Source organism: Gadus morhua, chromosome 5 (genome assembly GCF_902167405.1).
Source record: "Gadus morhua chromosome 5, gadMor3.0, whole genome shotgun sequence".
NCBI classification, from domain to species: Eukaryota; Metazoa; Chordata; class Actinopteri; order Gadiformes; family Gadidae; genus Gadus; species Gadus morhua.
The window spans coordinates 21,136,584-21,162,783 of NC_044052.1; the positions used below are offsets into that span (position 1 = coordinate 21,136,584).

Consider the following 26,200-nt stretch of genomic DNA (forward strand, 5'->3'; position numbering starts at 1 on the left):
TGTGATCGATGACAGAATGGGGATTCATTTAATAGTGCAGAGCTTTAAATGAAATGGTAAGTAACGTACGTAATCATAAACACTCCTGGCGGGACAATACCAATGTTTTAGTATTCAAAATATCTCCTCGGCACTTCGGCCAGTAGAGTTTTGGAAGCTAGCATAAGCATCGCTTTTATCCCTGCTACTATGACACTGATATGTGAGTGGTTTTCTGTAGGTGTCTACCAAATGACGTAAAGAACTCAACCGGTTGGATAACAATAGTCAGATAAAAGTAAATAAGTGCTAGAAGTCTCGATCAGCCCGGCTGTGTGAAGATCAGTTATCACAGTGGTAACGCCTCCTTGTTCTCCTCTATACGAGATCCATTCATTCATGTTTTAATGAATGACCTGTTGTGCCCACCTATTGCGTTAATTAGGTGGGTCATGTTGGGAAAGCATGAAGTAGGGTCACCCGAAGCGTCTTATTGAGCCGTCCGGCCGGCGGTGTGGGAGTGAATATCTAACACTCCTTGAAGCGCCAAGCAGAGAAACATCCTTCCTACTTTCTCCTCGTCTCTTCTGCTTTCTTCTCCACTCCTTTCCTCTTCTTCTTCCATGCCCTCATCCCGTTCCTCCTCCTCCTCCTCCTCCTCCTCCTCCTCCTCCTCCTCCTCCTCCTCCTCCTCCTCCTCCTCTCCTGTCTTCCTCGTTTGTAAAATGCTGATTCATTGTTTTCACATTTATTTTAGGTCATCCCTTCCCTCGTCTGATGAAGCGCCAGCAGCAACATGAACCCAGTTGTTTTGACCCATATATATGGCTCGTGTTTTTAAATTACATTTAAAGTTTTTTTTAACATTATAAATGTTCCACTGGAAACCGGAGCAGGAAATAGCCGGTGTCGGAAACGATCCACCGCAACCTTTCTCCGTCCGTGGAAGTTTCTCCGTCTGCCGATAGTTTGTCATGTTGACTCTGCTGCAGAATGTGACATTCAGAGGAAGTGTCGTCTGATCACAGAATCGATCGCAGCAGGATATTCCTCCGAAACAATCCGTTCCCAATCATCCCTCACCTGAGTCGTTGTAAATTCTAAATGTTAAAAACACCAAGACTCGATAGTTTATTGAATTTGTAAACCGAGGGCTGAACAGTCTATTGCTACGGGTGTTGGACTTCCAGTTGAAAGGTCTGGCTTCCATCCCTAAAGTCTCCAGCCTAACCTGTGGGCATGCTTCTGCAAGATGACCCTTCATCACCACCTGCTCCTCAACGATCGGTCCCCGGATTCACCCCAAGTTGCTTTGGATAAAAGTGTCTTCAAAAAAAAGGAATCAAGCTGTTCTGTGATTCTGATGTCTGTCTTTCTTCGCGTCTGCTCATGGGTACGAAACCACTGTTCATGATGAGTTGACGAATCAGGAACCAAGCCACTGCCACGGGATGTAAATCATGCTGTCTCAACGCTAGAGGGTACCGGGTTTGAATCCTGAAGTGTTTCCGGCGCTGTCCATGGTGCTGATCCGGGATGAACCAAGACACCAGCGATCCTCAGCATTGTCCTGCCCACCAACACTTTGTTTACCTTTGCACTCATACACTTTGATATACTGTGAAGAACTCGTACTTAACCACTTTATAATTTACACCTTGCACTTTACACATTACAGTTTACACTTTCTAATTGATATTGTTTATACCGTCTGTTGTATTTGCACTGTTTGTTCTGTTATTCTTTACTTTAGCATTTACTTTAGCATCTATTTTAGTTTTTCATTAGTACTTTGTATTTTTATTGCATTGTATCTTATCCTGGGTTTCCCACTGCTGCTGGGCAGTTGTAACGAAGGGATTTCCCCTTTTATTATTAATAAAAGTGTTATCTCGTTTACTTGTTATCTCGGAGGAGTCCCAGAGTCCAGCTCGTCTGAGCCTTGCAGATCCGACCATAGCTTGTTAATCTAGAGTCTGATGGCAGCCTAGGTCAACACCAGGTGAACAGTTCCTTCGCTCCACGTTTGCCTCATAGCGTGATGCAGGGATCTGAGAGGGGCCAACATCAAACACACAGTCGGCCATTACTGGTAAACCCTTCCCCGGTGGGAAGACAAGCCAGGACATTGTGTCCTGACTCCAAGGACGCTCTTAGAGAAAGTGTGTTTCCAATAAACGCTGTGTAGACTGGCCACTGTTCGAATAAGCGTATTTAATACTTATATAAGTATTTGTACAATCATCCTCTGAAAGCTTAATCTGCTAGCAAGGATGAGTTTTCTAAAGAGACAGGAAACGACTTTGTGCAATCTCCCCCCCGGAGGTTCTGCTATAACAGTACGACTTCTGGATCTCACATTAATGCCCATAAAACATAGTTTAAAATTTGTTATTTTCGATTTTTATTTCCTTTCCTCTCTGCTTCAACCTAGCCTTTCTTGTATGTGCAATCTTACCTGGTAGTTAAAACAATTCGTGATTCTCATTCTAAAAATAGCAAGCTGCTTCCGAATCAGCTTCCAAAGTCCTCCCATGAGGAAAGGAGCAGAGGAGTTGATGTCAACTGGAGAGGAGGAGATGAGGAGATGAGGAGAAGGAGGAGGAGGAGATAATGAGAGCATAAATATCCAGGAGGGGCAGTATGTTCTTCTACGCATTCTCTTATCGGAACGAACATCCGCAATTAAACTCAAACGTCAGGAACAGCTTCTTTAACACCCTGCCGTAAGCTGGAGCTATTTATTCTCTCTTCACTTGACGTCTCGGCCGGGCTTGTCACCGGTGGTGATGAGGGTCGTAAGCGGCCATGGTTTCAGTTCCAATAAGGGTAATGGCCCTCATTCACAGGGCGGCCATCTTGATACCAAACGCGAGAATTCCTTCGACCGGCCACGGAGCATCAAGCTCTCGTTTCCAAGGAGATGGTTCCAGGTTCTCAATTCTTTATTTATTTTTCTCGATAGTGGAGTTCTCTTTTTACTTTAGTTTCATTTAGTTTTATTTACTTTATCTGGACATTTTTTTGATCCTGGGTCACCAACCGTACCAGGTAACGCTGGTACTGGCATCAGTCTGGTGCTGGTATTTCAGTTCCAATAAGGGTAATGGCTCTCACTCGCCGAGCGCTGCAGCATTCAGTTCCCCCTCCATGCTAGCGTTTTGAACCAAGATGGCGGAACTCGAGTGACCGAGCGGCCATCTTGGTTCCCACCATGCTAGCGTCTGGAGCCAAGATGGCCGCTACTAGGTGAGTGAGGCCCATGGACGCTGTTGACCCTCGTTGTCGCGCTGGCCGGCCCAGACGCAGCCAATCATAGCATGCGGACACACCAAACACAAACACACGCACACACACACACACGCACACACACACACACGCACACACACCAAACACACACACACGCACACTCACGCATGCACGCACGCACACACGCACGCACGCACGCACGCACGCACGCACGCACGCACGCACGCACGCACACACACACACACACACACACACACACACACACACACACACACAGAGTCGATAATGTACAATGTGTGTGTGCTTGCGCCGCCGGGCCGGTACTTTGAGCGGGACTTTGGAGCGGCGCCGGTGTTTCTTTGACTAATTATTTCGAGATCAATAACGGAGGAAACGCCCGGGGGTCCCCCCCCCCCCCCCCCCCGGAGAGGGGAAGGGGGAGACTGTAACCGGGGAGCTGGAAGTCTCTCTCTCTCTCTCTCTCTCTCTCTCTCTCTCTCTCTCTCTCTGTCTCTCTCTCTCTCTCTCTCTCTCTCTCTCTCTCTCTCTCTCTCTCTCTCTCTCTCTCTCTGTCTCTCTCTCTCTCTGTCTCTCTCTCTCTCTCTCTCTCTCTCTCTCTCTCTCTCTGTCTCTCTCTCTCTCTCTCTCTCTCTCTCTCTCTCTCTCTCTCTCTCTCTCTCTCTCTCTCTCTCTCTCTCTCTCTCTCTCTCTCTCTCTCTCTCTCTCTCTCTCTCTCTCTCTCACACTCTCTCTCTCCATCCCTCTCTCTCTCTCTCTCTCTCTCTCTCTCTCTCTCTCTCTCTCTCTCTCTCTCTCTCTCTCTCTCTCTCTCTCTCTCTCTCTCTCTCTCTCTCTCCCTCGGTGTGTCTCACTCTCCACTCCCCTTCCTTCCTTCCAACCCCTTCCGAACCTCAACGCGAGTCGTCAGCTATAACCCCCCAGCAAGGAACCCCCTAATACAACAGAACCCCCCAGAACCGACCCCCAGTGGTCCTCTGCCATCATCGCGCTGTCCGTTACTACGCTGTGCCCGGGACTATTATGGGATGTCTGTTTTGCTGTTTGTATTGCCTGCGTCTTCTCCCACCGTTTGTTGGGCGTTATCAATTCATGAGCCAGCCGGTAACTCCGTCTGGCCCCGACCATTGTTCTACCCCGCGGTTAAAATAACTGCTGTTATTTCGGTCCCGCTATATGTAGGCTAATAAATGAATAAAACATGGTGCTCCGCCCGTTCCCAAACCTGGACCGCAACACACACCGGCACCCCCGCATGGGCTGGAAGACCGCCAGCAGGCCCGGACCACAGCGCACTGCCACGCGCGTGTGTTTAGACCCAAAGCTATTTATGTTCAGGAACACTAGCTAGCCTACATTACTGCAGGGAGGGGGCCGGGCCGCACGGAGAGGACCACATGTTGGCAACCCCCCTCCTCACTGTTAGTGTTACTACCCCATCCTAACTGTTAGTGTTACTACCCCATCCTAACTGTTACTGTTACTACCACATCCTAACCCCATCCTAACGGTTAGTGTTACTACCCCACCCTTACAGTGACTGTTTCTACCCCATCCTAACTGTTACTGTTTCTACCCCACCCTTACAGTGACTGTTTCTACCCCATCCTAACTGTTACTGTTTCTACCCCATCCTTACAGTTACTGTTTATGTTTAACTGTTTTGACACATTTTATTTTTAGTTATCTATTTACTTAATATTGTTGCCACTATGTGGCTCTTGAGGAACCAAGCATAATAATTTTAATCTTGTGTACAATAAGCATGCAATAAAAGCAATTCTGATTCTGATTCCTAACTGTTTATACCCCATCTTAACAGTTTGATACCCCCTCCCAACAGTTTGTTTCTCCATCCTAACAGTTTGCTACCCCATCCTAACAGTTTGCTACATCCTAACCGTTTGGCTCCCCGTGATGCTCGTGAACCAATTAAGTTCCGCCGTTGGGAACGTTTGGCAACGCGCGCCACAGTTTCAAACCGCCTCCCTCTGCAGGCTACAGCCAGCGTCTCTCACCCATTCTCTTCTTTTCTCTCTCTCTCGCTCACTCTCGCCCACTCTCTCTCGCTGTCTCTCGACCCTCGGGCCTGTTTTAAGCATTTGGCTGATAATTACAGGATCGCTGCTTGTTAACACTTATGAGCACGGAATTAACGCGGCGTAAACAATTAGGACTGTGGTTGGAAGGAGCCGCGTTCGTATGCGTCAGCATATTTATAGGCCTGATACGCTGCTCCTAAAATACTGAGCACAGCACGGACGGGCGGTTCCAGACGTGTCGTCTGGCTAAATACGAATACACAGGTCCGTATGTTAGTGAGCCCTTATGACATAGATGTCGTCAGGGTCCATCCCCGTTACGGGGAGGGTTAAGAATAGTTAACGTGGTACAATAACAGTGATGCACAAAGTCAACATCGCTTGAAACCGAATCCTCCTGGGACTTGTGAAGGTCCCGCGACACTGCTCACGGGGACCCCACAACCCCCCTGGGAAGAGGCACGCTGGATGCGCCTCGCGGGAACCCAAACCACAGAAAATCCCACGCGCCGAACGCAGATCTGACAGCGCGTGCAGCTGCAGCAGCGCGCACGTGGAACACCGATCGCAGTTGTTGTTGTTGTTGTTGTTGTTGTTGTTGTTCCAGTGGGGGCCTTTAGGGACCCGGGGGGCCCATTAAGGCGTCTGAACAAGGTTATCTCCCACGGGGGGACTCCCGCGCAGGGGACACGCGTGTTTTTGTTGTTGATGTAACGATTAATAGGCTCGGTTGAGTGTGAAATCGACCGATCTGAAGACCAACGCTTGTATGTTTTATTTGATTTCTACATCAAATAACCCCCTCGGTTTCAACCCGCGCCTCTTGCTTGAGCTGATCGCCTTCTGAATCTCTTTAGCCGAGTGGTTTAATGTCCTGCACCTCTCGTCCCCAAGGCGCGTGGCCACGGCACCCGCCCCCCGGCGCGAGCCCACACCGCCCTGACCTGGGAAGGGAGCGCGTGGAGAGCCCTGGAGAGAGAGCGCGCGCGAGGAGAGCGGCCCCAGCCCCGTCGGACCGTGAGCGGAGAGAACAGAGCGCGCATGCGTCTTGCGCTGGCAGAATCGCTCGAGACAGCAGAATGCAGCGGCATGCAGCCGAGGCGCGCGCGTGTGGCTCAGTGCGCCCCGAGCAGCCGAAGCGCGGGGTTTTACGATGAGCTTCTCCGTCGCACCGACTGACACCCAGCCTCGAGACCGACCGCCGACCCCCCGCCGCGCCGCCGTTCCGGACCCCGACCGACCATTCGGCCCGCCCGCACGATGCCCGGGGGAAAGAGAGGGCTCGTGGCACCGCAGAACACTTTTTTGGAGAACATTGTCCGGCGCTCGAGCGGTAAGTCCCCCCCTCCCCCCCCCTCCTCGCGCATCACTGAGCATCGCTTTTTATTTACTCTGCTGTTTGTAACGAGCGACCTCCTGCGCTTCTGTGTGTGTGTGTGTGTGTGTGTGTGTGTGTGTGTGTGTGTGTGTGTGTGTGTGTGTGTGTGTGTGTGTGTGTGTGTGTGTGTGTGTGTGTGTCTGTGTGTTGTTTTACAAACTAATCGGACTCCGGCGACATGTCGTGGCAGTCGTGATGTTACATCAGACCGCGGGAAGCGCGCGGAGTCAGAGCGCGTGAAGCGCTGTGTTTACCGACCACCTCAGAGATCCAAAGTTCCTCCACGTCCTTTAAAGTCCGTGTTTACATCATCAGGAGGTTGAGTCCCGCTCAGGTCGACCAGGGGACTGGGACGATGGAGCTATGGGACCACTCTGCTCATGGGTTAAGGAAGCGGTGATAGTACAGCCCTGTGGTTCAGTTGTATCGGTCGCTATGATCTGATGTTTTTCTTTTAGATAGACTGCGTTATGTAGTTTTTTCTTTCTTTCAAATAATTATAAGGGTTTTTATTTGTTTGAGGACGGGTTCGATGAAAGGTGCTCTTCTGTGTGCTGTTTATCTAAATATATAAAATCATAACATAATAATAATAATAATAATAATAATAATAATAATAATAATAATAATAATAATAATAATAATAATAATAATAATAACAACAAAACAATAGGTTGTCTCGCAACTTCGTTGCTTGACACCCAATAATACATAATAGGCTGAAGTCAGCAGCGCACAGAAACAAGCTTTGTGGCATGACGCGGTGTCACCCTGCGTCTCCCGCGCTCTAAAGGCCGACCGGAGGAGCTTGGGCTCTGATTGGACTGTTTGGTTTAGTAGTCCGTCTATTTTCCGCCTGGGAGGTGACAGCAGCAGGCGGTCTGAATTCATCCCGCGGAGTCGAGGTCAGATTCCCGCCACAACTCACTCCGTAGACTCACTGAGCACGATACATTTCAGCCTGATTGAAGGGTGACTCCAAGGCGGGAACGCGCCCGAGCTGGAGCGGTAACGGCGTCTCGTGGGGCGTCTCGCGGAGCATGACAGCGGTTATGGATGTCGCGGCCGCTCATTTCCACGCGTTTGGAGTCAGTGCGCATCATCCGCCTGCTCTCGTGCAGAAAACTATTTTTTAATGAGAGAGACTAAAGTGTCGCTTCTGATTGGCAGCCGCGTGCGCAAAGAGGCCCTCAGCAATTTCCCCGTGTTCTTAAAGACTCACGCGAGGATGGCGGGGTAACGGCTCTGTAACGAAGCATCTCCGTGAGGATCTGAGGAGAGAGAGGAGAGTGGGAACAAGCGATGGTTCCGTTGTTTTGTGGACAATCTCGTGTTATGGTAAATCGGTGTGGAGATGTACAATACGATTGCAATCGTGCACTCACTCACTCACCCGCGCGCGCCCTCACGCATACGCGCGCAAACTCTCCCCCCCCCCCCCCCCCCCACACACACACACACACAAACACACACTACCCGGGGGGCCTTGCTGCAATGACTGCAGTGGGTCAGGTTTGTTTTTGTGGCATGTGGCCCTATTAGGTCCTCATTTGACTGCTGGAATGTGTTTATGTTGTCCCTCTGTTAAAATATCGTAGCGGGGGCGGACGCTGATTCTGGATGCGCAAGGGATTCTGGGAGGGGTCTTCCCTATCTGTTTGGACCTTTCGGGGCCCTCCTGGGTTCATTGCGGCGCAGACAATTAGTGGGGTTCATAGGTTGGGGTTTATCTATGTGGGGGTGTTTTTGTGCACTTGTGTTCATGTTGTGTTCATTGCACCATTACCGTACGTGTTACGGTCGTTGAATGGGTTCGTGTGTGTTCGTGTATTACTTGCGTGAGTTAAAAAAGCAGTTGCGTAGTCGTGCGGTGTATGGGGCGCGGAACTGCAGTGAACTGAACCTGAACCTGAACCTGAACCTGAACCTGAACCTGAACCTGAACCTGAACCTGAACCTGGGCGGCGATCTCTCCTATCTCGGTGAAAATACGCATATTGTGAAATTATGGTAAATTTACAGTTTTAGTTTTTTATATGTGTTTATATTTGTGTGTCTAATATATATTTGTTTATGTATATTATTACACATTGTGTTCATATGTATATCTTTATATAAATATATTTATATGATGTGAACATACATATTTATATATATTTGTACCTATATATTTTTATGATGGTGAACAGTATATATTATTCCATTATTGTAAACGCTCATCTTATTTCAGCTGCTGTAGCTTCTGTTGTGGTTGCTGATGGTTGAAGTGATTTGTTGTTCATGTACTGCGCTGATACGCACACTTAACACGAATAAACAAAATGACAATTAGGACTCTAATCACGGTGATGAGGATGATGACTCTGCGCTTTATCACGCATGCTTAGAAACACTGCCAGATGGAAGTTGGGGAACAATATTCCCATCATAATGAGGATAATAATTATCCTCATTATGATCCTAAACAAAGGACCTGATGACGTCCAGGTACAGTTGGAAACTGGTTACTGTCGCACGCTCCTGTTGCGCAGTACCTCAGATCCGGTCCTGTAGTTCAGTCCCTCAGATCCGCTCCTGTAACTCAGTCCCTCAGATCCGGTCCTGTAGTTCGGTCCCTCAGATCCGCTCCTGTAGCTCAGTCCCTCAGATCCGCTCCTGTTGCTCAGTACCTCAGATCCGGTCCTGTAGTTCAGTCCCTCAGATCCGGTCCTTCAGCTCAGTCCCTCAGATCCGCTCCTGTAGCTCAGTCCCTCAGATCCGCTCCTGTAGTTCAGTCCCTCAGATCCGCTCCTGTAGTTCAGTCCCTCAGATCCGGTCCTGTAGTTCAGTCCCTCAGATCCGGTCCTGTAGTTCAGTCCTTCAGATCCGCTCCTGTAGTTCAGTCCCTCAGATCCGCTCCTGTAGTTCAGTACCTCAGATCTGCTCCTGTAGCTCAGTCCCTCAGATCCGGTCCTGTAGTTCAGTCCCTCAGATCCGCTCCTGTAGCTCAGTCCCTCAGATCCGCTCCTGTTGCTCAGTACCTCAGATCCGCTCCTGTAGCTCAGTCCCTCAGATCCGGTCCTGTAGTTCAGTCCCTCAGATCCGGTCCTGTAGCTCAGTCCCTCAGATCCGGTCCTGTAGTTCAGTCCCTCAGATCCGCTCCTGTAGCTCAGTCCCTCAGATCTGAAGGGCTCCTCCCCAGCCCTGCCCGTCCGGTCCTGACTGTGAGTCCCTGGTGGTGGTGGTGGTTGTTGTGTTGCGAGTGTGGAGCTCCACCCTGACCCCCCGCTCTCCCCTCTCCTCTCCCCCAGAGACCAGCTTTCTCCTGGGCAACGCTCAGATCGTAGAGTGGCCCGTGGTCTACAGCAACGACGGATTCTGCAAACTCTCCGGATTCCACCGCGCTGAGGTCATGCAGAAGAGCAGCACATGCAGGTCCGCCATCTTTATCAATAACAATGACATCATCTTTATCCATAACAATGACATCACCTTTATCCTTAACAATGACATCATCTTTATCAATAACGATTAACTCATCTTCATCCATAATGATGGCATCACCTTTATCCATAACAATGACATCACCTTTATCCATAACCATGACATCATTTTTATCCATAACCATGACATCACCTTTATCAATCACCATGACATCAACTTTGTCAATAACGATGACATCATTACTGATAACAATGACTTCCATCAGGTAGCATAACGCCGTCTCCATCATCAATAACTATGACACTGTCCTGCTCTTACAGATACGTGACATCACTATTATCCTATTAACTGTGACACCCTCCCAACCCGCGTCCGTTTTCACGACATCATAGTACCCTTCATCAATAACCTATGATGGATCAATAAGGGTCCCGGCAGCGTTGATCGGATCAGGCGGATTGCGGCGGCGGCGGCGTTATTAGATCCCGTTAGATGACGGTAATCATGTCGGAGTGTAGGGCTGCTCCTCGCTGAGCTGAGACGGGAGGCGTGTTGTAGCGTGAAATCTCACCAGGGGAAATTATCAGCAATTATGCGGGCTCTGCTAATTGAACGTGTGCACGGCTCCCTGGGTTGGGCGCGTCTGTCTTCAGGGGGATGAAACAAGCCTTGTCTGTCGTTATTTTTAAAACAGTCGGGTTGTTTTACAGTGCGAGCCCCCCCCCCCCCCCCCCCCCCCCCCCCCCCCCCCCCCCCCCCCCCCCCCCCCCCCCCCCCCCCCCCCCTCCAACTCCCCTCCCTCCTCCCTCCTCCCCTCCCTCCTCCCTTCCCTCCTCCTCCTCCCCCCCCTCCCCTCGCTCCTCCCACTCCAAACAGAGACCCACCATCAGGGCTGTTGGTTCGCCGGTGGTGCTGGAGTTAGAGAGAGCTTCGGGGATCCGGGGATCCGAGAGAGCTTCGGATCCCCGAAGCTCTCTCCAACTCCAGCACCACCGGCGAACCAACAGCCCTGGTGGTGGTTCTCTGTTTGCTTTGCTGTTTTATTGAAGAAGAAGAAGAAGAAGAAGAAGAAGAAGAAGAAGAAGAAGAAGAAGAAGAAGAAGAAGAAGAAGCGGTCTGAAGCATTAACGTTGTAGCGGCGCTTGCGGCTATACGGTTGTTACATTTACATTCACATTGCGGGGATTTTGCTGATGCCTTTAATCCAAAAGCGACTTACAACCATTCCTTCACACATTCGCACGCCGAAGGCGGAGTCGACCACGCAGGGCGACCGCCGGCTCGTTGGGAGCAGTCAGAGTGAGGGCGTCTCGCTCAGGGACACCTCGACACTCACAGCTAGGAGGAGCCAGGGATCGAACTAGCAACCTTCTGGGCACCAGTCAACCGGCTCTAACTCCTGAGCTACTGCCCCCCCCCCCCCCCCCCCCGTTACAGCTAGGGATTATCCTAGCCGCTAACTTTGTTCAGCAACATGGAGGACTGCGGTGGATGGCAGCAATTAATGATGAAAAAGAGAAAGAAAAACCAAGTTCCCGGGGGCCTGCCACCCCCTGGGGGGGCCGCTGGGCCCACCGTTGTCACGGGAACCGTCTCCAGTGGTCCCGCTTCAGGATGCTGCCCCGTTTCGCCTGTCAGTCAAAATGCTTAAAGTATAGCCATATACCAACTGGGCTCTCTTTCGCTCTCCTTCTCTCGCTGTCTCGCTCACTTGCTGTGCTTCTCTCGCTCTCGCTCTCGCTCTCTCTCTCTCTCTCGCTCACTGTAACTCTCTCGCTCACTGTCTCTCTCTCTCTCTTCTCTCGCTTTCTCTGTCGTTTACCATCTTGCTTGCTCTCTTGCTCACTGTGTGTGTGTGTGTGTCTCTCTCTCTCTCTCTCTCTCTCTCTCCCTCCCCCTCCCTCCCCCTCTCTCTCTCTCTCTCTCTCTCTCTCTCTCTCTCTCTCTCTCTCTCTCTCTCTCTCTCTCTCTCTCTCTCTCTCTCTCTCTCTCTCTCTCTCTCTCTCTCTCTCTCTCCGTGTCCCTGGGAGCCGAGGGGGGCCCCTGACAGCCGCAGGGGCCCGACCACAGCAGGGCCCAGGCCTTGTTTAGCCAGCGGCTTACAGGCTGAGCGGACACTGAGCCAGCAGGTGAAAGGCACATAGATCCCGGGGCCCCCGGCCCCTGCTGACCGGGGCCGGGGGCCCTCAGAGCCAGAGTCCATTCAGTTAGGAGATAAAGAGAGAGTTGCCCGAGTCACCTAGTGGGGGGGGGGGGGGGGGGGGGGGGGGGGGGGGCACTCTGAGATAACTTCTCCCTCAGGGATGACCACAGTTTGTCTCCTCTTTCAACATTCTTTGTTCAAAACATACAACTTTTAGGGTTCGGGTTAAAGGGGACCTATTACGCTTTTTCGACTTTTATGACCTATAAACGTTGTTATAATGATTGATAGTCATGTTTCACCATGCTAAAGTGTCAAATAATGACGTACATGCATTTCGACGTATTCCCTGCTGACAGTCTGGGGTGGCTGTGCAGAGCGCTAAACACTCGGGACAACGTTTGCGATTCACTTGTTCACATTTCCGGGAAATAATCTACGTAGATGCACTCCTGCCACGCCCCCATATGCCAAATCTGCCTGCGCGCGCTTCAAGGAAGGTAACCAATCACAACGGAGTCGGGTTGGCAGGAGGGGGGCGAGGGGGCGGAGAAGGACGAAACCGAGCGTTGACAGAGAATGCTGAAAGCGCCCAGATGAGAGGAAGAGTTTCCCGAAAATCTACATCGTTTTTTGTGCTGTGATTCGTGTCAGGTTGCGCTATAGGAGTCATTAATAAGAAATTAAGACCAGAAAAGTAGTATAATAGGTCCTCTTTAAGGTTTGCGTACATCGTCATTGTCATGATCATTCGTCGAGGAAACCTTTATGAAATTTGGACGTGCATCTCTTATGATCTGAAATTTCATTTATTCGATCAGTCTTTAAAATGGGAAGTCGTTTTGTAGCCTTCTTCCCCCCCCCCCCCGTCATGACACCTGATATTTGTCATAGTTCTGTGGTCCGTCCTGGTACAATGGGACTCTGCCTTTTTGTCGATATCCCCACTGAGGGACGTCAATAGTGTCACACATTCCAGTCCCAGAGAGGCACAGAAATATTGTGGAAAATTAAAGATATCATGTGTTTTCGTGTGTGTGTGTGTGTGTGTGTGCTTGCCTGTGCTCATTTGTGTGCGTGTGCGTGTGTGTTCGCGGGCGTGTGTGAGTCTGCGTGCGTGCGTGCATGTGTGTGTGGTAAACACAATGGCTCGATGCTAACACCACTACAGCCATGCTGTAATGCATAGGGTCTGGGACCTTGACCCTATGCATTACAGCATGGCTGTAGGCCACTAGACTGTGGGTCGTTGAGCAGAGGTTTTAATCCAAATGCATCAATGGGACACACAGGAATTTAACTTTGCATCCAGCGCTCAACACAGAACTAGAAAGACAGACAGTGAAAGGCACAAAGCTCTAGTAAAACATATTAAGGAATAATAAAATAGTCCAATTCAGACTCCTTTTGGAAGATGGGGGGGGGGGGGGGGTGTAGTCTTTGATTAAGGAGAGAAATAGCCTTAGGGAAAAGGCTATTTTTGTGGCGTGAGGTCCTTCTCCTGATGCCACAGTACCCCTAGACCTCTGGTCTCCTCCACCACAGCTTCATGTACGGAGAGCTCACGGACAAGAAGACCATCGACAAAGTCCGCCAGACCTTCGACAACTACGAGTCCCAGTGCTTCGAGGTCCTTCTCTACAGGAAGAACCGTGAGTGCTCTAAGGTCGTCTATCCCTCTAAGGTCCTGGAAGGACACATAGTTCTTACAACATCCATCCCTCTAAGGTCCTAGAAGAACAGTAGGTGTTCTTACATCATCCATCCCTCTGAGGACCTAGAAGAACAGTAGGTGTTCTTACATCATCCATCCCTCTGAGGACCTAGAAGAACAGTAGGTGTTCTTACATCATCCATCCCTCAAAGGTCCTGGAATGACAGTTTGTTCTTACATCATCCATCCCTCTGAGGACCTAAAAGAACAGTAGGTGTTCTTACATCATCCATCCCTCAAAGGTCCTGGAAGGACAGTTTGTTCTTACATCATCCATCCCTCTAAGGACCTAGAAGAACCCTAAGTGTTCTTACATCACCCATCCTCTTTATAACCAATGTTATGGATTCCACGGCACAATTTAAACAATGTACAAGCACACGTTTGACCATTTTATAGATGGAGTCAAACAACTCATTTTGGTGTAATAAATAAATATCATTTTCCGATGTCTTATGTCAGGGGGACGAGAAGGCGATTGATCCCGCTGCGTTTGATTTGCGATCGCAGGGGTGTTTAGAGGAGGCGTCGCCCACGGTATCAATACAGTGGATCGATACAGTGGATCAATACACTGGATCAATACCGTGTGTGGTTGGGCTGCATGTATCTCCATCCTGAGGAGCTGTAGGCACGCTTCTCATACATGGGAGAAGGTTCTCTTTAGTCAAATGTCCTTCTTCCCTAATCAAAGCTCTGTCTTGTTAAGGTCATTTGTTCTTGGTTTGCGGTGCTTACAATTCGGTTAATGAGAGCGCTACGTTTTGTTGCTAAAGTTCTTTATTTGGTAAGAAGTAATTCTGTCGTATAACAGAAGCTCTTTGTTTTGTAGTTAAGAATCTAATTTTTAATTAACATTCAAGGTTCAACATTCTTTAAATAGACGTCCATGTTTTTGTAATTACAGCTAGATATTTTTGGTAGAGCTCTGTGTGTATTCAGAGTAGAGGCTGAAAGCTCTGTGTGTATTCTAGAGTAGAAGCTGAACGCGTGGTGCTCAGTCTGTGTGTGTATTCTAGAGTAGAAGCTGAACACGTGGTGCTCAGTCTGTGTGTATTCTAGAGTAGAAGCTGAACACGTGGTGCTCAGTCTGTGTGTATTCTAGAGTAGAAGCTGAACACGTGGTGCTCAGTCTGTGTGTATTCTAGAGTAGAAGCTGAACTCGTGGTTTTCAGTATGTGTGTGTATTCTAGAGTAGAAGCTGTCCACGTGGTTCTCAGTGTGTGTGTGTATTCTAGAGTAGAAGCTGAACACGTGGTGCTAAGTCTGTGTGTGTATTCTAAAGTAGAAGCTGAATGTGTGGTGCTCAATCTGTGTGTGTATTCTAGAGTAGAAGCTGAACTTGTGGTGCTCAGTCTATGTGTGTATTCTAGAGTAGAAGCTGAACACATGGTGCTCAGTCTGTGTGTATTCTAGAGTAGAAGCTGAACGCGTGGTGCTCAGTCTGTGTGTGTATTCTAGTGTAGAAGCTGAACACCTGGTGCTCAGTCTGTGTGTATTCTTGAGTAGAAGCTGATCGCGTGGTGCTAAGTCTGTGTGTGTATTATAGAGTAGAAGCTGAACATCTGGGGCTCAGTCTGTGTGTATTCTAGAGTAGAAGCTGATCGCGTGGTGCTCAGTCTGTGTGTGTATTCTAGAGTAGAAGCTGAACGCGTGGTTCTCAGTCTGTGTGTGTATTCTAGAGTAGAAGCTGAGCGCGTGGTGCTCAGTCTGTGTGTGTATTCTAGAGTAGAAGCTGAAGATGTGGTTCTCAGTCTGTGTGTGTATTCTAGAGTAGAAGCTGAGCGCGTGGTTCTCAGTCTGTGTGTGTATTCTAGAGTAGAAGCTGAGCGCGTGGTGCTCAGTCCGTCTCCTCCGCTCCTCAGGAAGCCCGGTGTGGTTCTACATGCAGGTGGCTCCGATCAGAAACGAGAACGACAAGGTGGTGCTGTTCCTCTGCACCTTCAAGGACATCACCGTGTTCAAGCAGCCCATCGAGGATGACCCCACCACAGGTGAGCGTTACGCCACCCACACCTCCGTCAGCGCCGTCGTCACACTGTTGATGTCTCACTGTATGGGTTTTGATTTTGTTTGTTGATTCCACCTTCGGGGAGATTACAGACGACATCAGTCACGAATTAGAGAGACCGTATCTAGAGCACACATCGTAGTGAGGCCGACGTGGGGTTTGGAAAGCGTCTGTTTTTGTTAATTATGCCCGAAGGGGGGCGGTGTAGTCGATAGGTTAGGGTTGTTTTGTTTTTTGTGTGTTTATCCGTGATCTATTCCACCTTCGGGGAGATCACAGTGCTGGTGCATTCTTTGCAGCACTGCCTTGCGTGTCTTGGTCCGCCCCTGTCTCTCTAATTCCACACCCCCGCTTGTGATGTCACCGACGGCCGTAATCGGAGATGACTCGTTCAACGCTCACCTGCTTGCCAGATCGGGGTGCGAGATCATGTCTCCCAGAGGGTGAGCTCAGTCATGTGACACCCTCAACGTCTGTCTTGGAGAGCGGGCTGGGATGGTGTGAAATGCTTTTTACTCGCCAACTGTAGAGTAAAGCGCAGCGGTCCTCTGGCCGACGGGGTGAGAACCATGTAGGGTCATTCACGAGAGCCGCGTCAGATCGTGGCGCACTGACGTCGGGCTAGCAGCCGCTGCGCTAGCTGCACCGCTACGCTAGCTGCACCGCAGAGAAACACAACAGGCCTTAGTGCGTCTCATTCTCCTCCTCCATCCTTTACTTTGACTCTCACCCTCTCCCACCCTCTCTCTCGCTCTCTCTCTCTCTCTCTCTCTCTCTCTCTCTCTCTCTCTCTCTCTCTCTCTCTCTCTCTCTCTCTCTCTCTCTCTCTCTCTCTCTCTCTCTCTCTCTCTCTCTCTCTCTCTCTCTCTCTCTTTCACTCTCTCTCTTTCACTCTCTCTCTCTCTCTCTCTCTCTCTCTCTCTGCTACCTGCTCCCTAATGACACAGATCTGAATTCACCGTCTAACCCCAACCTGCTCCTTAATGACCCAGTCTGTACTGTCTAACAGTACCGGCTCCGTGATGACACGGTCTGTACTGTCTAACTCCTACCGGCTCCGTTATGACACGGTCTGTACTGTCTAACTCCTACCGGCTCCGTTATGACACGGTGCCTACAATCCACAGTGACAGCTGCTCATGTCATTTAGGATAGAAGCAGGTAGGGGTCAGGGGTCATGTTGCTGAAGGACCCCCACAGGTTGTGTGGTGGTCCTGGGGGATGGACCCCCTGTCCATGGGGAGGATGTGGGCGGTCTTCTGGCAGTGGGGGGCGGGGTGTTGTGGTAGCGATGGGGGGGGGGGTGAGTGATTCAGAGTGTCAGCCCAGCGCCCGGGAGCCACACCGGGCTGCCCTTTAACGAGGAAACGGTCTGCCACGACCCCCCGCTGACCTGCCCCCCGCAACACACACACACACACACACACACACACACACACACACACACACACACACACACACACACACACACACACACACACACACACACACACACACACACACACACACACAGAGACACACACACACACACACACACACAGAGACACACACACACACACAGAGACACACACACACACACACACACACACACACATAAAGACATAGAGGCATACACACAAAACACGGAGACACAGACACACATGTTGACACCCACACACGGAGACAGAAACCCACGTAGACGCACACATGCACACATAGAGACACATGCAAACACACAGACACACATACACACACACACACATGTAATCGCACACACATGTAGACATCCACACACACACACACACACTCACACACACACACACACACACACACACACACACACACACACACACACACACACACACACACACACACACACACACACACACACACACACAGAAACACATGTAGACACACACACACACACAAACACACAGAAACACATGTAGACACACACACACACACAAATACAAACATGTAAACACACGTTAAGACACACAGAAACACATACACATTCACACATCACCCACACACGCATACAAACACACACACACACACACCCACACACACACACAGCCACCTCTACTCCAGTGCCACAAAGAATGAGCGCCGGGGGTCCCGGGGGAGGGGGGGGGTAGAGGGGGGCTGGGAGTGTAGTGACACGTGATTAACATGTGAGTAGCATGTAGCAATTACCCGCTGATTAGAATCATTAACGACAGATCACCTCGTCACACCTCGTTTAGCCTCGTTAAGACTCGTTAAGACCCCTGATTATGTAAGCTCCCTCGCTGGGGAGGGAGCTTACATAATCAGGATATTCAAATGAAGAAAATGATCAATATTATGTTTCTATTATCATTATTATTCAATTATTAATTATGTGTTTGTGTAGGTGGATGCGGTTGTCTGTGTATTTGCATGAGTATGTTTGTGTGTGTCTGTGTATGTGTGCGTGCATGTGGGTGTTTGTGTATGTGTGAGTGCGTTTGTTTGTGTATGTATTTGTGTGTGTGTGTGTTTGTGTCTGAGTGTGTGTCTGTGTGTGTGTGTCTGAGTGTGTATGCGTTTGTGTGTGTTCATCAGTGGGGAGCAGGGGGTGGATCGACCATCGATCAATCGATGGGTCTATTTCTACGCGCGTGTATAAATACAGAGAGGAGAAGGAGACAAGAGGACAACAGATCATTGGAGAGAAAGTGCATCACAGCACATTGTGGTCCCACACAGAGAGGATTTTGGGAGTTGGTGTCTGAGGCAGAGTGGATTGTGGGAGTTGGTGTTTGAGGCAGAGAGGATTGTGGGAGTTGGTGTCTCTGAGGTAGAGAGTATTTGCGGTCCAGAGATTGAGACTTGGTTTTATATTCTTAAATTGTTTTCCAGGATTTCATTGATCTACAAAAGACCCATCTCATCTTGGCTCATCGTATCAAATTTTTGACAAAGTAAATCTCGGCTTACATTATGTAAATTGATCATATTTGACTTTATTTTATTTATAATCTTCTTATGTAAGTTCATCTTCTCATATCTGAGCTCACCTTTGTGTATCAAAGCATGCTTGGTTTATATTGTTTTTCATATTTTAGCAAAGTTTAGATAAGCACCACATAGCTCAGTTTATCTTTCATTAAATCAGGTTATCTTGGAGTCGTTTATCTTGCTGTAAAATTATTATATCCATCTATTTATAATCATTAGCGTGTCGCATAATCCCGCCTCGCTTGTGTATGAGCGGCGATTCGGCGGTGTGGCTCGTGGCGGTCCCTGCACAGATGCATGCTGGGAAGGCCTTTGGGTGTGTCTGGCGTGTGTGTGTGTTCTGAATCGCAAACAGTCTCTCTCGTTACTTTATGGCTAAATGTTTTGTAGTTGTGTCGTGTATCCATTCGGCTCCAGCATCCGTCTAGTAAACCCCTTCCAGCGCAGCTAACCCACTGTCAGCTAATAAGGACTCAACAAACGATTGTTATTGTCCTAAAAGACGACTCAGTCTCTCTTCTCAGACTAGAGGACATCTGCCGTGCATCATGGAGCAGTTTATCGGATTAGAGACTTTATTTAGGAGTCTCATTTATGAACACGCAGGACTTCAGGCAATCACAGATATCAGTCAAAGTCACGCAGAATAACCCACCATAAACCAGAGATAATATGGAGATAAGATAGATATAAGGTATAACAGAGAGATAAGATATTAGACATAGATAAGATGGAGATACGATATCAGATAATGATGAGTTATGAGATAGAGATATGATATAATATAGAGATGAGATATAGATAATACAGAGATAAGATAGAGATAAGATATAATATAGAGAAAGAGTTGAGATTGATAGAGGAATGATAGTGATAGAGATGAGATGGAGATAGGATTGAAATAGATTTTAAGATAGAGATAAGATTGATATAGATTGATATAGATGAGATAGGGATAAGATTCATATCGATTGAAGATAGAGATAAGGTAGATATAGATGTAAGATATAGAAAGATTGAGATAAGGTAGATATAAGATAGAGATAAGGTAGATATAAGATAGAGATGAGGGTCTAAGCCCCAGGACCTCACCCTGACCACAGACCTCTGCTCTGGGCACCCAGACCGAGACCTCCTACCCCCCTCCAGGGTAGATGGGACCTCCTCAAGTCTGTAGGAGGACTCTTGTGGTCCCCCTCCTCCTGCTCCTCCCCCCCCCTCCCCCCCTCCCGCCCTGGGGGTAAGTGGCCGGTCTGACCCCAAGGTTGCGGAGGGTTCTTTTGAAGTTGACTTTGCTGTTCTTCCGACGGTCGATGGGTGCTCTTTGTTCTGCTGCTGCCTCTCGTCTTGCTTTACTCTCAGAGCGGGAGCAGTTTATCCACCTTGGCTCATTGTCTCTCTCTGTCTCTGTCTCTGTCTCTCTCTCTCTCTCTCTCTCTCTCTCTCTCTCTCTCTCTCTCTTACTCTCTCTCTCTCTCTCTCTCTCTCTCTCTCTCTCTCTCTCTCTCTCTCTCTCTCTCTCTCTCTCTGTCTCTGTCTCTGTCTCTCTCTCTCTGTCTCTCTCTCTGTCTCTCTCTCTCTCTCTCTCTCTCTCTCTCTCTGTCTCCTCTCTCTCTGTCTCTCTCTCTCTCTCTCTCTCTCTCCCCGTTACCAAACACCCTAGCAGGGTGCAGCCGTGCCTGGCCCCCAGATACTCTGACTCCCAAGACACCCTGACTCCACACGGAGTGGTGGGCGAGCGAGAGAGAGAGAGAGTATATCGTTTATTCTTTATTCTTTAAGGGTACATACTGTGTCTTTTATCCCAGGTCTTTTAAGAACATTCTACAGCAGAACAGATATTTGGAAGCCACTGCTGACAGAGGGCGGTTCTATTTGTACCCATGTAGAGAGTTTATCTTTATACGGGAAACAAGCAGCAGGCACAATGCCTGGTCCTCGAGGACCAGGCACAATGCCTGGTCCTCGAGGACGGGGACGGGCACCTCAGAGGAGCCCCAGCGCTACTCAGCAGCCTCATCGGAACCAGGAACAGCAGGGGCCTGTCTTAGACAGGTTACCTTAAGGTTAAAGTGTCTTTAGGAATCTCTAAAGGGATGTGCGTCTCTAAGTTAAGATGTGTTTTTAAGAAACAACAGTTTTTTTTGTGTGTGTTCTCTCTCTAGGGTGGACTTAGTTGGTAAAGTCTACTTAAGATGTGGATTTAAGTTAGGGTGTACATTTACGCTATGGTGTGCATTAAATGATTGGTGTGTATTTATAGCGCAGTGTGTATTTAAAATTCTTTGTATCAAGGTAAGTTGTATTTAGTGTAAGGTGTATTTAAGGTAAGGTGTATCTAAGCTAAGGTGTTTATAAATTAAGGAGTATTTAAGGTAGGTGTATTTAAGTTAAGGTGTGTATTTAAGATAGGATTTGTATTTAAGATATAGTGTATTCAAGGTAAGACATATTTAATGTTAGGTGTTTTTAAGGTAAGCTGTATTTAGGATAAGTTGTATTTGAGATACTTTGTATCAAGGTAAGTTGTATTTATGGTAAGGTGTATTCAAGGTAAGGTGTATTTAAGCCAAGGGGTTTTAAAGGTAAGGAGTACTAAGATAAGGTGTATTTAAGCTAAGGGGTATTTAAGATAAGGTGAATTTAAGCTTAGGGGTATTTAGGATAAGGTGTATTAAGCTAAGGGGGTTTAAAGGTAAGGTGTATTTAAGATTAGGTGCATTAAAGGTGAGGTGTATTTAAGCTAAGGGTTCTTTAAGGTAAACTGTATTTAAGGTACGGTGTATTTAAGGTACGGTTTATTTAAGGTAAGGTGTATTTTAGATATGGTGTATTTAAGCTAAAGGGGTTTAAAGATAAGTTGTATTTAAGGTAAGGGTGTATTTAAGCTAAGGGGGTTCAAAGGTAAGGTGTATTTGAAATAAGGTGTATTTAGGATGAGGTGTATTTAAGATAAGGTGTATTTAAGCTAAGGGTATATTTAAGGTAAGGGGTACTGAGTGTCCGTGCGCTGTGCTCTGTCTGCAGGCTGGACCAAGTTAAGGGTATATTTAAGGTAAGGGTATATTTAAGGTAAGGGGTACTGAGTTTCCGTGCACTGTGCTCTGTCTGCAGGCTGGACCAAGTTAAGGGTATATTTCAGGTAAGGGGTACTGAGTTTCCGTGCACTGTGCTCTGTCTGCAGGCTGGACCAAGTTAAGGGTATATTTAAGGTAAGGGGTACTGAGTTTCCGTGCACTGTGCTCTGTCTGCAGGCTGGACCAAGTTAAGGGTATATTTAAGGTAAGGGGTACTGAGTGTCCGTGCGCTGTGCTCTGTCTGCAGGCTGGACCAAGTTAAGGGTATATTTAAGGTAAGGGTATATTTAAGGTAAGGGGTACTGAGTGTCCGTGCGCTGTGCTCTGTCTGCAGGCTGGACCAAGTTTGCGCGGCTGACGCGGGCGCTGACGGCCAACAGGAACACCCAGCAGCTGCAGCAGCTGGCGCCCATCAGCCAGCACGAGGTCACCACCACCACCCACAAACCATCGCGCCTGGCCGAGGTGGGGGCCGCGCACGCACACACATGTACACGTGAACTCAGACACGTGCACACACACACACACACATGCACTCATGCACATGCGCACGCATATGGGCAAACAGGCACGCACACACCCACATACGCACACGCATACATGTACGCGCACACACACACACACACACACACACACACATGCACACACGCACATGCACATGTGCACCCATGCACAAGCACGCACACATGCACATGAGCACACACACACACACACACACACACACACACACACACACACACACACACACACACACACACACACACACACACACACACACACACACACACACACACACACACACACACCAGTACAGTTACACACAGATCATCGTGACTGGGTAAAGTCAGGCTAGGTAGACCGCTGAGGACTACTACATGAATATGAATTATAATATGAATATACATGACAGAGGCTGGGGGGGGGGGGGGGGGGGGGGCTGGGTGGGGGGCACTTCTTGTTACGCTCTCACTCCTGGAAGTGAACAATGTGGATTTAGTGTTTTGGTTTTGTGTCTTTTTGTCAAGGAAAACCTTTTAGCTCCAACATTCATCCAGCTGTACTCCGTCAGCAAAATAAAACTAGATAGTAAACACGCACGCACACTTGAACACGCACTCAAACACGTGCACACACACACACACGCATACGCACACAAACACATGCACACACACACACGCACGCACGCACACACACACACACACACACACACACACACACACGCGCACACATACGCCCACAAACACATTCACAGACGCACGCGCACACACACACACACACACACACACACACCTGGGGTAGCAGGTTGAGTTAAGTGGTTCTCCAACCAAAGAGTCAAAGGTGAACTGAAGAGATGGAGGAGGAGGAGGAGGAGGAGGAGGAGGAGGAGATTGAAGTGCAGCAGAGAAGTGAGGATAAAGAAGAGGGAGGGAGAGCGGAATGGAATTAAATGAGAGAAAGAGGGAGGGGGAGAGGAGAGAAGGGGAGCGGGAGGGAGGGCAGAGTGAGGGAGAGAGAGGGGGAGAAATGGGAGAGGGAGGGAGAGACAGCTAGAGAGGAAGGGAGAGAGAGAGAGGAGGCATTGGGAGAGGGAGGGAGATGGAGAGCGAGTGATAGAGATCGAGAGAGTGGGAGAGAGAGAGAGGTGCAGCATGACTGCCTTCACCCCTCCCCTCCCTCGCCCTCACCTCACCCGACCCCGACCCCCCCGGCCAGGTCAGCCTCCATACCGCCATCTTGTCTCCTTCTCTCCTGAGTGGGAGGGCTTGTTCGATGGTTTTTCTCCCACAATGCCGCGGGGCTCCTAACTGGTGGTCTCGTTGGTAAGAGTTGGTGGTGGAGTTGGTGGAGTATGTAATGGTAATAATGCTTTTTAGTAGTATATAGCAATACGCGTTGTTGTGGTCTCACTCTCGCTCTCTCTCTCTCTCTCTTCCGCTCTCACTCGCTCGCTTGATGCCAAGTTAATATTTATATGATGTGTTTAAAAGTTAATATATTAGTATGCTGTCTTTAATGTATTCATAAAGTACATTCACTGGAGTCTGAAAAGATTTAAAGGCTTTGCAAAGTTAACACTCAGAGAGGGAGAGACAGATTCATGACATTTTGGATCTATGATTGGTTTTATTTTCTGTCTTTCCTCCCCTGTCTGTCTGTCTGTCGCTTGCTCGCTCGCTCTCTCCCTCCCTCCCTCTCCCAGCCTCTCCCTCTCTCTCTCTCTCTCATTCTCTCTCTCTCTCTCTTTCTCTCTCTCTCCCCCCCCTCCCTTCCTCCCTCTCCAAGCCTCGCTCTCTCACTCTCTCTCGCTCTGTCTCGCTCTCGCTCTCTCTCTCTCCTGCTAGTACCTCAGTAGTACCTGAGGTCTTTTTTTTTTGATCTCTTCAGGATTGTTATGCTTTATTCATGAAGATACAGTGAGTTAGGCAGGATGGTCTGGGAGAGGGATGGGGAAGACATGCCACAAAGAACCACGGGCAGGAATCACACCTGGGTCACATCTGTAAGGACTGCGCCTTAATGCTGGGCAATGGAGACTCAAGGCTCACTTATTCAGAGTTCACCCCCCCCCCCCCCCCCCGCAACCCTCTTCCGCACTTATTGTGTGTTGTACATCCTGGCACTTAATGTACCCACTTATTGTAATGTTGTACGGCCTGGCACTTAAAAATAGTACTTATCATTGTGTAGCATCTTATCCTAGCTATCTCTGTTGTATACAGGGAATGGGTTAACCTAAAAATCCAGTCAGTTTCTATTAACTTCCTTACTGTACCGACAGCGATATATTGTTTCACTTTCTTCTGACAGATGCACTTATTGTTATTGTTATTGTCACTTTGGATAAAAGCGTCTGCAAAACGCCCCGAACATGAATGTAACTGTAAATGTCCCCACCAGGTGCTGCAGCTGAACTCGGACATCCTGCCCCAGTACAAGCAGGAGGCCCCCAAGACCCCGCCCCACATCATCCTGCACTACTGCACCTTCAAGACCACGTGGGACTGGGTGATCCTGGTGCTCACCTTCTACACGGCCATCATGGTGCCCTACAACGTGTCCTTCAAGACCAAGCAGAACAACATGGTGTGGCTGGTGCTGGACAGCGTGGTGGACGTCATCTTCCTGGTGGACATCGTGCTCAACTTCCACACCACCTTCGTGGGGCCCGGCGGCGAGGTCATCTCCGACCCCAAGCTCATCCGCATGAACTACCTGAAGACCTGGTTCGTGATCGACCTGCTGTCCTGCCTGCCCTACGACATCATCAACGCCTTCGAGAACGTGGATGAGGTGAGGGGGTCAGATGCTCCATGGAGTGGCTACGGCTAAAGTTATGCTAGGCTGGTGCTATGCAACGCTAGGCTATGCTAGGCTATTCTAGGCTATGATAGGCTATGCAAGCTAGGCTAATGCTTCACTGGATGGGACAATGCTACTCGAGGCCAGGCTTTGACTAGGCTAGGCTTCGCTATGCTTTGCTTAGTTTATAACACACTAGAGTAGGCAATACAATGCAACGCCATGCGACGCTAGTCTAGGCCATGCTAGGCTATGGGCTACACCAGGCCTCTCCGAGCTACTGTGGCTGTCCTGATCTAAACCCGTGATGCACGCCTTCGGATCCACGGAACAGACGTCTTAAAGCTCCCAGACGGCCGACTCTTAATTGAACCATTTCCAGTTAACACATAAACCCACACATTGAGGATACAAACTAATTACTCCCGTTACTCCGTGAGCAAAGTACCCTGTCGGCGTTGTTTCAGTGATGCGTTTGGCTCGGCAGAGTGCAGCCAGAAGGACGAGGTAACATGCTAACGTAGCGAACACCTCTCCGCCCCTGGGTTGTGGTCTGGGTAGGGTGGACCCTGTACGCCTCCAGTGGGGGGTGTTATCATGCTCACAGGAACAAGCGTTCGGTCCTCTTTAATTAGTGCGGAGGAAGCAGCAGAGAGGAGGCTGTGGGCTCCGTGCGCAGGGGAAGGGTTTATCCTCCATGTTTCATGTTTTATGTCTTTGGATCAGTAGCTTGCAGATGGATTCTGTGTGTGTGTGTGTGTGTGTGTGTGTGTGTGTGTGTGTGTGTGTGTGTGTGTGTGTGTGTGTGTGTGTGTGTGTGTGTGTGTGTGTGTGTGTGTGTGTGTTTCTCGGGGAGAGAGAACACGCAGACAGACAGAGATGTGTCTGTGTGTCTTTGAGACAGT

At 49.0% G+C, this 26,200-nt stretch overlaps 1 protein-coding gene across 1 annotated transcript in view; it reads left to right on the forward strand.

Moving 5' to 3' along the window:
- The first annotated feature begins 6,317 nt into the window (after nt 1-6,317).
- Nucleotides 6,318-26,200, forward strand: part of kcnh5b (potassium voltage-gated channel, subfamily H (eag-related), member 5b) — an 82,188-nt gene continuing 62,305 nt past the window's right edge. Inside the window, exons 1-6 of the mRNA XM_030355865.1 lie at nt 6,318-6,621; nt 9,957-10,080; nt 13,778-13,884; nt 15,812-15,940; nt 22,330-22,460; nt 24,894-25,286. Coding sequence (XP_030211725.1) covers nt 6,549-6,621; nt 9,957-10,080; nt 13,778-13,884; nt 15,812-15,940; nt 22,330-22,460; nt 24,894-25,286 — 957 coding nt within the window. The 5' untranslated portion in view covers nt 6,318-6,548. The remainder of the gene's footprint in view (nt 6,622-9,956; nt 10,081-13,777; nt 13,885-15,811; nt 15,941-22,329; nt 22,461-24,893; nt 25,287-26,200) is intronic.